This window comes from Mus pahari, chromosome 5 (genome assembly GCF_900095145.1).
Source record: "Mus pahari chromosome 5, PAHARI_EIJ_v1.1, whole genome shotgun sequence".
In the NCBI taxonomy this organism is placed as follows: Eukaryota; Metazoa; Chordata; class Mammalia; order Rodentia; family Muridae; genus Mus; species Mus pahari.
In genome coordinates this window covers 110,448,363-110,460,319 of record NC_034594.1, presented here as the reverse complement: position 1 = coordinate 110,460,319, position 11,957 = coordinate 110,448,363, and the positions used below count along the sequence as shown (strand labels likewise).

The following is an 11,957-nucleotide window of genomic DNA, read 5'->3' as shown; positions in this document are numbered from 1 at the left end:
AGAGAGAGAGAGAGAGAGAGAGAGAGAGAGAGAGAGAGAGATTAAGGAAAAGTTATTGTTACTTTCTGTTGTTTTTGTTGTTAGAGATGGAATTATTTGTGTGACTATCTTCCTTTGGGTTTGTTGAAAGATTACTTTCTTGCTTTTACCAGGGTGTAGTTTCCCTCCTTGTGTTGGTGTTTTCCATCTATTATCCTTTGTAGGGCTGGACTTATGGAAAGATATTGTGTATATTTGGTTTTGTCATGAAATATCTTTGTTTCTCCATCTATGTTAATTGAGAGTTTTGCTGGGTATAGTAGCATTTGTGTTCTCTTAGGGTCTGTATGACATCTGCCCAGGATCTTCTAACCTTCATAGTCTCTGGTGAGAAGTTTGGTGTAGTTCTGATTGGTCTGCCTTTATATGTTACTTGACCTTTTTCCCTTACTGCTTTTAATATTCTTTTTTGTTTAGTGCATTTGGTGTTTTGATTATTATGTAACAGGAGAAATTTCTTTTCTAGTCCAATCTATTTGGAGTTCTGTGGGCTTCTTGTATGTTCATGGGCATCTCTTTCTTTAGGTTAGGGAAGTTTTCTTCTATGGTTTTGTTGAAGATATTTACTGGCCCTTTAAGTTGGGAATCTTCACTCTCTTCTATCCTATTATCCTTAGGTTTGGTCTTCTCATTGTGTCCTGGATTTCCTGGATGTTATGGGTTAGGAGCTTTTTGCTTTTTGCATTTTCTTTGACTGTTGTGTCAGTGTTTTCTATGGTATCTTCTGCTCCTGAGATTCTCTCTTCTCTCTCTTGTATTCTGTTGGTGATGCTTGCATCTATGACTCCTGATCTCCTTCCTAGGTTTTCTGTCTCCAGGGTTGTCTCCCTTTGTGATTTATTATTTCTATCTATTATTTAGCTTTTGAGATTTTGGATGGTTTTGTTCATTTCCTTCCCCTTTTTGATTACGTTTTCCTGTAATTTTTAAAGGGATTTTTGGGTTTCCTCTTTAAGGGCTTCTGCCTGTTTACCTGTGTTCACCTGTATTTCTTTAAGGGAGTTATTTATGTCCTGCTTACAGTCTTCTATCACCATCATGAGAAGTGATTTTAGATCCGAATCTTGTTTTTCTGGTGATGGGGTATCCGGGACTTGCTGTGGTGGGAGAATTGGGTTCTGATGATGCCAAGTAACCTTGGTTTCTGTTGCTTATGTTCTTATGCTTGCCTCCTGCCCTGATTATCTGATTATCTCTAGTGCTACCTGCCCTTGCTATATCTGACTGGAGCCCATCCTTCCTGGGATCCTGGTTGTGTCAGAACGCCTCAGAATTCAGTTGTTTCTGTGATCCTATGATCCTGAGATCCTGGGTGTGTCAGAGCTCCTGGGAGTCAAGCTGCCTCTTTGACCCTGAGATCCTTGTGTGAGCAAGCTCCTGGGAACCTGGGTGTGTTAGAGTGCCTGGGAGTGGAGTTTTCTTCTGGGTGTTGAAGGACTGGCTGTGGAGTTTGCGCCCAAGGTCTGCTCAGGGCATCTCTGAGCCTGTGATCCTGGGTGTGTTACAGCATCTAGGAGTGGATCTTCTTCTGGGTGTTGTGGGATAGCTGCGGAATTTGCTCCCAAGCTCTGCTCGGGCACAGGCCCAGACAGGAAGGGTTAAATCAGCTTCTTTAAAAATCCAAACTACCTGTTTCAAAGATTTATTTATTTATTTGTGTGTGTGTGTGTGTGTGTGTGTGTGTGTGCGCGCACTTGTGGCAATCAGAGAACAACATGCAAGAGTCAGTTCTGTCCTTCTATCATGTGGGTCCCTGAGACTGAACTCAGGTCTCAATCTTGGCAACAAGTGCCTTTATCCACTGATTCAGCTCACTAGTCCCAACCTACTTAGAAAGAAAGAAAGAAAGGAAGGAAGGAAGGAAGAGAGAGAGAGAGAGAGAGAGAGAGAGAGAGAGAGAGAGAGAGAGAAGTGGATTACTTTTGAATTCTGACAGAAGATAATACAATAGCGATAGTACTAGGATGTGAACAGTGATCTTCATTCTAAGATGCTAGCAGTCACTTGATAAGATGTGAAGGATTCTCTTGGAGGATGCAGAGGCCTGACTAATTGGGGGTGCTTTCATGCAGTGATCTCTGGAGGTGGTGTAATCAAACCACTGAGGATGTTGATCACAAGGCAGATAAACACCTGAGTCCTTACCAGAGAGGCTTAGCTCAGCAGACATCCTTAGCTCAGCAAACATCCTTAGCTCAGCAGATGTGGGGTTCACAGGAGCCTTTGGTTTTGAAAGCATTCGGCAAGCCAGCTGTGTAAGCAGGTGGTCCCTGAGCTTAGCTTTGAGAAAGAGCACAGAAGAGTAGCATACACAGCCAGAGGTTGATTTCCTAGTGCAGCAGTTCTGAGTCCTGGCTGCATATTAGAATCCTCTTGGGTAGTGCTTCTTAACCTTCCCAATGCTGCAACCCTTGGACATAACTCCTCATGGTGTGGTGACCCCCAACCATAGAATTATTTCGTTGCTACTTCATAGCTGTAATTTTGGTGTTATAAATTATAATGTGAATATCTGATTTGCAGGATACCTGATATGTGACACACCCCCACACCCCCACACACAAAGGGGTTGTGATCCACAGGCTGAGAACTGATGTTCCAGGGGCTGCTAAACTCCACAGCACTTTCTCCTGCTACTCAGTGCCTACTTTTTCAGAACTGCTCTATGGTGGACACAGGCATTAGTTTGCCCAAAGCTCCCTAGTTCACAGCTATGATCTAGAAACAGCTGGAACTGCGGGATACTCTAGAAGTTCCCTCAAAAGCTGATGCCCGGCTGAAACGAGTAGACACCCACATAAGCACTTGCTCAGCTGCCGGCCTTATTGGAGTTTCAGGCTGGAGTGGGGTTAGCATGTTTGGGATAAGGCTTTCAGGGAGAGAGGTGGGGGAGGCCCAACTGGAGGGGACTTTGACAGTTTTAAAGTGGGGAATAAGTACCAGCTGAGAAAGTGGGTCCAGATGTGTAGGTGAGAGACCATGTCTGTTGATGTGTTTATAAAAAGATAAAGAGAAGGAAGATATGTTCTATGGATGTGTTGTCAGATATGGGGGAAGTGGATGCCTCAGTAGGCCTATTGTGTCAAGGCATCCCTCCCCCCCCAGGGACCAGCCACAGGACCGTATAGTATAGAATAGAGTCTATTCAGGGCATGGGGAGGGGAGTTAAGAGGGTAGTAGAGGCAGAGAAAGGAAGAGAGAGTCTCACACACACACATACACATACACACACACACACACACAGAGAGAGAGAGAGAGAGAGAGAGAGAGAGAGAGAGAGAGAGAGAACAGAGGAGTGGAGGCCAGCCATGAGCATGTGGCGAGTGTGGAGGTGGGGAGGGAAGGAATGGGGAGAGAGAGGAGAAGAGGCCCGGGGACAGAGTGAAAGCAAGAAGGCAAGAGAGAGCAAGAGGGAAACAAGAGACCAAGAGGGTGAGGAGGGGGCAAGCAGCCCCTTTTATAGTGGGTCAGGCCTAATTGCCTGTTGCCAGGTAACTATGGGGCAGAGCATACCTGGCTGTTGACAGGTAACTGGGGGTGGGGGTGGGGCAGAGCTTAGACAGAATGCTAGCATCTGTGACACTCAGGGACATTTTGCAGTCTCTTATAGCTCCTTTCTCACTGTCACTTTCTCTATCCCTAGGCAGTCACAGGCAGAAGAATTTAAAACAGGCAGAGGTGTGTGCTTTAATTCAGGATATTTGCAAAGCTGAGTCCTGCTCTGTTAGTCTCACTTTGGAGACAAGAATGGGCCACCTTAACAACAATATAAACTAATCCGTACCCCTAGAGCTCGTGTCTCTAGCTGCATATATACACAAACACAGGCACATACATGCATACATACATGCACACATATATACAGACATATGCATGCACACACACAGGCCCATAGACACAGATGCACACATGTACACAAGGCACATAGACACACACACACACACACACACACACACACACGCATGCAAAGTCCTCTGTTCTCTGGGAATCCTTTTCATGTCTTTTGCCCTATCTTCCTATTAAATTATTGGCCTTCTTGTCTAAAGGCTTGGGGCTTCATGAGGCCCTCTATCTTCAAGTCTATTTCAAGTTCTGCCTCCTTTATGACCTCCCATTCACAATACTTCGTAGCTGCTTTCAGTCTGTGGTACTCTGTTCCCTGCTTGGAATGTTCTCCAGGAAGTTCCCAGTCATGTCTTTTATGGCTCCCCAACTAAAGCTTTAGACTCTATGAAGACCACGTGCATTTTTCTGTCTGTCTCTCATCACTCTTCTCAAAGATGCATACGGAAGACTTGCACCACAAGCGAATGGCAGGGTGTGAACTGTCCTTTAAGCTTTGACCAAGGCCCTAGGCAGAATCTGCATCCAGTTGTTCCCTTGCCTACCTTTTTGTCATTCTTGGTTTCTGCTTGCCAGCTGTTCTACTGTCCAGATGTGGCAAGTGTTGTGGATGAAGTTGCCACCAAGATTCTGGCAGACTGGTTCAACTGTGATGAGTTAGTCACGGCGCGTCTATTCCTGAAGATCACAGAAGTCTTTGCAAAGCACAAAAACACGGTGAAAATGGGACAGGGGTAAAGGACATGCCATAGAGAAGGGCTAGGTGGATCTGGAGAGCTAGTGTGGCCAGTCATAGATAGGGTGTGACACACGTGGAATTAGAATATAGGTCCTTTTGAGGCCAGTCCTCCAAGCAGAGGATGCAGGTTGGCTCGAGACATTCATACTCCCACCCAGGAAAGGTCCCAGAGGAAGTCGTTCTATAAGTCACTTCAGAAAATAGGTCCAGCCAATCCCAGGATCCCAGAGGTGCCATCTCTGGAGATTGGCATCGTCAGGGGTGAGGAAAGCCATGAGGAGGGGAGTTTATGGTGCAGGAGACAGAAAACCTCCGTATTTTCACCTCTGCCCATGAAGGACAAGAGGCTGCTGGCTAGGTATCCTATTGGCAGCCCAGTTTGACCACCATCCGATCTTGGGGCCATTTCTACTTGCAGAGTGCAGTGTGTGAGAGCTTGTGCCTGCTGGTCTGCCTGAGGGTCAGCATGGCAGGGAATGGTTCCTGACTGTATTCTGAGCGGCTGTTTCTCTGTAGATCAAGCATCTCAACATCCTGCAGCCCTTTGTGCTGAGCTGCTGCTACTCCTCCAGCAGTGACCTGGTGATGGAGACCTTCCTCATGCTGCAGTGCATCCTCAAGGACCTCACCTGGTATCAGTCCTCCTCCTTCATCATTAAGCTGACCTTCACTCTGGTCCACTTCTTTGAGGAGGTAAAGCCCCCGAGGGATCAAGAGGTTGCTGTGCTCTTACCCTAGGTAGCTGTGACCCAATGGAGAAGGGTGGAGCTATTGTAAAAAAGCCCTTTCCTTTTAAACTCAGTAGTGTTCTTAGGGGACTGATTGCATCTGTGCTCTTGCTTTATAATAGTCTAAAGAGGGAGGGCCAAGGAGAGCAATGCATGAGAGCTGCGCTGATGAGTGGTCAATGTAGATAGGGGATGCACATGAGAAGGTGGCTGGTGGAAACAGAGCTCCGAGTTCTGACCTGGGTGACCAGTGCAGGCACAGAGGTGACTGTGTCTTCCTGAATGTGTGTCTTCTTACCCAGGAGTCAGAGCAGCTGCGCCTGATAACCTTCGAGATCTACGAGAGTGTCCTGGCTAAGGTCTCGAGGATGACCCTTGTCTTTCCCTTGAGGCACCAGGTCCTCGGCTTGCTAATGCTCCTTGTGTTTCACCTGAAGGATGTAAATGCCGCTGTGGTGGAGGTGAGAAGCCGGACCATGGAGCCTGGCATTCAGTTCTCACTGGAAGTTAATGCAGAACATGGTAAGCCCTTGGACAGGGCTGTGGCAGGACTGTGTGACACTGAGGGGACGGGACACTAGACTTTTGACGTTGGAGAGGTTGAGTAGAGGTGATTGACTGGCTACTGTGCTGAGTCTCCTCCAGCTCATTTGACCCAGCTAGCTACCAACTCCAGTAGAAGTTTGTGGACACGCGAACTCTGATTCAGGAAGTCTCGTGGTGGTACCAGCTCCTCTATCTCTGCTGCATTGCCTTGGTCCTCAAAGACTACTTTCTGCTCTTGCCTTACCAGTGAGAAGAAATGGGGCTCCCAAGGCGGGAGAGCTCCAGTTGTGGGTTAGATGCTGGGCAAAGCATAGAGACCTGGACTATGTCAGGCCAAGCTCTGAGCTCAGGAGCCTAGAAGCATGTACAGCAGCTAGACACTCGGAAACTCCTCATTTGGTTTGTAACAGGAGACCCCTTAGATACATTCAAGGATGCTGCTGAGCATGTGACAGAAGGGGATGCCGCCCCCCCATGAACTCAGGGATTTTTTTGTCAAGTCGACTTTTCTGTAAAACAGGGGCCACCCAGATGGAGAACTAGGGCTTTGACAGACCTGGGTGAGGTGGTATACTTCGGTGAACCTAGCATTCAAGATCCTAACATACCAATTGGGGCTAGCCTGGGATCCATAGCAAAAGCATGTCTCAAGGGAGGCTAAAAATAGGGGCATTTGTTTTCAGAGTGATCACTTTGGGGGTTGGAAAGCCATGGTGCCAAAGGCTGTGCTGTAGAGTCACATTGCTGTGGGACTCAGCATTACTACTGGAAAAAGCATTAGATCCATCACTTCAACTTCTTCATGGGGAAAAAATAAAGGTTTTCAGTAGAGCCAGATGAGATGCCTAGACAGGCTCTGCCTTTCTCCTAAAACCTGGATCCTTGCAGTTTCTGAGTCTTCAGTACACCAAGGCCACACGAGCTGCTCCTTGTCTCCCTCCTGGGCCCCTCTGCCCAACCCCATTCCCATGGTTCCATGTGCTGAGCCTCTTATCTCCCCAGGTCTGTAGGCTCATCCTCTGCCGCATAGCTACCATCCTACGCTGGTCCAAACTCAAAGAGGTCTTTGCCAAGAATGATGTATTCACCATCCTCAGTGCTCTGGTAAGCCAGCAGCTGATGCGTCATTCTGCCTGTGCAAGGAAGTCATCCCTAACCCCTCCCTCTGGTCCCAAGCCATTTGAGTTAACAGACTATCTATTTCGCACAGGCCACTTCCTGGCACTCTCTGCTCTCGCAGTGCTTGCTAACCCTGCAGAGGTGAGGTACCTGAAGTGGTAACTTCGGAGTACTTTGGAAAAGGGTAAAGTCGGAGGAAAGCAGGTTCTAATACAAAGGCAGGGAACTTGGCCCAGTTTGGGTTTGAAGAAACGTTTCCCAAACAACATCATCTTCCCAGGGATAAAATGGCAGAGGGTAATGCTTAGTGGATTAGTTCCTTTTTGATTGCTGTGATTAAACATCATGAAGAGTTTATTTGTGATATGGTTCCAGGGCATTAGAGTTCGTGGTGGCAGAAGCAAGACCCTAAGGGTGCGCGTTTTGAACTACAAACACGAAGCAGAGAAAGCAAACTCAAAATGGCACGTCTTTAAACTCTGAAAGCCTGCCTCCTGTGACATACTTCTTCTAAACCATCCCTCCCCTCCCAACAGTGCCATCAATTAGGGCCCAAGTATTCAAATTCCCAAGACTATGGTTACATGTAAACCTAGACACCAGTAGACCTGAAGACTCAGTGTGTCACGGCCTTTGTATACATTGCCATTCCCATGGCTTAGGATGATTTCGCAGAAGAAGTAAGGCTTCAGAAGCTGGGACACGAGGGTTGAGTTTCTAGGAGGTTCTGGAAGATCTTTTTGAGGTTGGGATAATATCTATCTGCCATCCTTCTTAGCTTGAGAGGCAGGAGAATCTGCAGCTGTGTTCTCTAATGCTGCCTCTTTCAGTTGAAGCAGGAAAGGAGCAGGGCGCTCTGGTTTCTGAAGCAGACTGTGGCCCTCTTTAAGAGTCCGCAGGGCCCCATCCGCCAAGTGGCCGTGTGGTTTGCAGGTATGATGGCCCTCTATCTTCTTGGAGCTGCTGTCGCCTTCAAGTTGGGTTTTTCAAACTGATTGAGGGTTGGGCATGTAAGGAGTTAATTACAGGACCCAAGGTGATTAAAGAGTCCCTGGGAAGGACTGCCATCTGCTCCTACCACAGGCAGCCCCTGGTTGGGTAGGGATGACCCATCTGTTAGCAGAACTGGCAACTCCTAAGAAAAGGGTGGAGCATCAGGCCTGTGGGTTGTACCTAGTGGAGGAAGTTGGAGGACAGGTAGATGCTACCTCCTGTCACCCCTTGGGCAGTACCTTTGAAGTGGTGTTTGTTTAAGCCTTTACCTGGTCCAATTGCCTAGAGCCCTTCACAGAATTGGAGAAGCACTTTGGCCTCATGAAGCAAGCCCATCCCTAAGGTTGATAAGCAAGTATGGGGAAGACAGAGGGTCAGGATGATGACTTTTATCAGATAGCTTATGGCCAGGGCCCCTTGGTCCCTTGTGAGGCCACTGAGTGGCTGAGTGTGTATGTGCTGCCATAGGTCAGATCATCTGGACCCTTCATAAGGCTGAGGAAGAGGAAATTGAAGATGAATTAGCAAGTGAGTAGTCACCGAATTGCCTACTGCTTGAATCTTTTAGGGGTACTGGTATCAGAGGGGTGTCTTAGAAGTGAAGGCAAGAGGGTTCATAAAGACCAGCATCCAAAAAGACAGAAGCCTCGTCCCCAAGGCACAGAGGCCTGTGTTCTCAGTCAGAGCTCCTCTGCTTCCTACACTCTTACAGACTTTACTGCCATTGAGCCTGAGGCTGTCTGTCAGCCAGGCTGGTACCTTAAACTCCCCCTAGGAAAGTTACCTACCTTCTTCCCTGGGGTACCACATGGTCCTCAGCCCCTTCTCTCAGGAGCTTTGTCACTGCTCATGTTATACTGTGGGAACCTGAGACATGTGCTCTTCTCTCTCTCTCTCTCTCTCTCTCTCTCTCTCTCTCTCTCTCTCTCTCTCTCTCTCTCATCCCTCCACACAACACAGTGACCCCTAGGTGTGGCTCTGTGTTGGGCTTCAGTTCTCCTGGGGGTCAGAGGACTCCACACTGGGTGAAGGAGACCAGAGCTGGGGAGGGACCAAAAGAGCATCCTGTTTTATGCCTCTCTGAGCCTGGGGGAAGTTTGGGGTCCTGATTGTAATTAACAGTGTGGACTTGTAGAAGAAATCGTTGCTTGCATTGTTAAAGTTGCCTCCTTTATGCGTGAGGGTCCTCCTGGTCCAGCCTGATCACTTTTCTGTTCACTGTACTGTATGTTAAAGTCTTCAGGCATATGCAGAGAGACCCTGACCCCATAGTCAGCTGCTTCACCGTGCAGACTTTCTACATCCTAGAAGCCAAGGCAAAGGTGATGCCAGACAAGACCCCTTCCTCCTACCTCTGCATGAGGGGGATCAAAAGGAGATACTGCTGAGCCTGCACGCTAGGGCCCAAGACGAAGGCACACCATCAACACTTTGAGAGCAGGCTAACCCTTGAGTCCTGGAAATGGTGTGTCCCTGCGGAACTCTGCTAATAAAAAAGAGAAATCACGATTTTTGTGGAGTTGGATGTCAATCCGTGGTCATGAGCAGCCTTTCACGTTACAGAGCATCTGGATCAGGCTGGCTTCTCCGGCCCTGCTGCTTCCTGCCCACTCCCATTTAGCCATGTGACCCAAAGTCAGAGTAAGTGGTTTTCTTTGAATCAACTTGAATTACAGACTGCATGTTAAACACACTGGGAGTTCATTTGTACTAGGCAGCTGCTTGTTCTGTTTCTATACAGGGTCTTGCCATGTGCCCAGGCTGGACTCAAACTTATGTTCTCGCGAGTGCTGCGATTATAGGTGTATCTTGCAATATCCAGCCTCTATTCTGAGATACTTGTCTTGCTATGTGGTCCAGGCTGGTTATGAACTCTTCTAGTGGCTGGGCAGTGTTCTTGCTGATAGACAACAGTGTCCCTTCTGGCTAGTTGAAGCAGAAAATTGATTTAGGTTGTTTGTTTGTTTGTTTGTGGTGTGTGTGTGTGTGTGTGAGAGAGAGAGAGAGAAATAGAGACAGAGACAGAGAGACAGAGACAGAGAGACAGAAAGAGAGAGAGCTCACAGAGAGTGTGATTAACTATTGTAGATAGGATCATTCTATAAAAGCAGCATTGTGGCTTCCCCTGGGCATTGTCCAAACAGTTGGCTGTGGCCAAAAGGACCCCTGGCCCAGATAGCAGAAGTATATTCTCTGTTCTGTTAACGAGCCAGAGTGTCTTTCCCCTGCCATGCATGCTAAGGGCACTAGATCAGGGCCTGCACTTTCTCATGCCCCTGTTAGGATCAGTCTTATTGAGATCTGCCCATCAGTGAGTCCTTGGGGTGTACTAGGTCCATACAAGGCCATCTGAGGCTTCAGTAGCCCCTCTCACCTCACAACTGTGTCTAGAACCCTGACCTTCAGTCACTGAGAAAAGCCTGTAGAACAATAATCTACTTTCCCCAATGCAAGCTGCCCCATTGGACAAGTAGGCTCGGGCTTGGCTGGAGTCCTGTCCACTGTGAAGCAGGCCTGGCGTCACAGGCTCAGGCCTTGAAGTTCCCATTTGTCTCCTACACACAAGGCTTCAGGAACCTGGGGTGCTCCCCACCCAGGCCCACATCTTTCTTGCACTGTCTTGCAAGTTCACCTACCCACACACAAGCAAGCCCAGAGGTGACAGTAGAGACCCCACTAATCTCTTACTGTATTGATTAGGGGCCCGTCTCTCATTTCCCCTGGTCCGTATCCTGGCTCATCATCAGCGGCTACCGGTTACCATCAGGAAGCTTTCTGAGCTGAACACTTTTTATACATGGAAGTAGAAATACTCAAGACTCAGAAACACCTTGTAGGCCTTTCCTTGTCCCCAAAGGGCAAATATACCTTGCTATAAGCAAGGATGGTACATCTTATATTCAAATAAAATCAAACCAAACAACTGGTAACAGACTTTGGGGAAAAAACCTCCCCCAAGACTGGGTGTCTCCATGCGACTCCATTCTCTTTAGCCAAACCTAGATACAGGGATAAAGTAATTGGTTCTAGAAACTTCTCTTCTACTACCTTTGGCTAATTCTGTTGGCCTCTCCAGGCCTCAATTCCCCGTGTGCATAAAATGGGGGATTTGGAAAAATATGTCTTTGTGGTGCCATCTGGCTTAGGCAGTGAATGGCACCAACTTCTTTACAAGGGGCTCAGTCGATAGTGTCTGCCGGACAAGTGTAATCACCTGGTTCATCTTCCCAGGACCCACAAAAGAGAGCAGAGTGTGGGGGTGCATACATGTAACCCAAGCCCTGGGGTGGGGGTGGGGGGCGGAGGCAGAGATAGGAAGACCTCCAGGGCTTTTTGGCCAGGCTGAGTGGGCAAGCTCTCAATTCAGTTAGACCTATCTCAAAAGTGAGTTGGCAGCCAGGCATGGTGGCACATGCTTTTAATCTCAGCAATTGTGAGGCAGGAGCAAGTACCGCTCTGTGACTCTGAGGTCAACCTGGTCTATATAGTGAGGCCCTGTCTTAAGGAACCAAAAGGAAATAAAATACCAGTGCATAAATAAACAAGGTGGAGTGTGCTTGAGGAAGACATTTGGTATCAACTTCTGACCTCCGTGTGCATGCACATGCCTGCACACATATGCGTAAGGCAGACACACGCATACACAATTAAAAATAAACCTTTAAATAAACTTTATTTTTTATATTTACTTAGTAAATTTATTTATTTATTTACTTATTGGACTGACTGATTGATTGATTTGAGACAAGGTTTCTCTGTGTAGCTTTGGCTGTCCTGGAACTTGCTCTGCACCTGACTGGCCTCGAACTCAGGGATCTGCCTGCCTATGCTTCCAAAGTGCTGGGACTAAAGGCATGTGCCACCATGCCCAGCTTTAAATGGGTTTTTATAAAGAGCAGCAAGTGTTCTTGACCACTGGCCATCTCTCAAGCCCCCCATATTTAAGAATC

At 47.7% G+C, this 11,957-nt stretch overlaps 1 protein-coding gene across 1 annotated transcript in view; it reads left to right on the top strand.

Moving 5' to 3' along the window:
* LOC110322606 (maestro heat-like repeat-containing protein family member 7) overlaps positions 1-9,395 on the top strand; it is a 34,271-nt gene extending 24,876 nt beyond the window's left edge. The window contains exons 17-23 of the mRNA XM_021199306.1: positions 4,459-4,599; positions 5,138-5,314; positions 5,652-5,810; positions 6,898-6,999; positions 7,845-7,947; positions 8,476-8,535; positions 9,244-9,395. Of these exons, the coding sequence (XP_021054965.1) occupies positions 4,459-4,599; positions 5,138-5,314; positions 5,652-5,810; positions 6,898-6,999; positions 7,845-7,947; positions 8,476-8,535; positions 9,244-9,395 (894 nt within the window). The remainder of the gene's footprint in view (positions 1-4,458; positions 4,600-5,137; positions 5,315-5,651; positions 5,811-6,897; positions 7,000-7,844; positions 7,948-8,475; positions 8,536-9,243) is intronic.
* Positions 9,396-11,957: the final 2,562 nt, after the last annotated feature.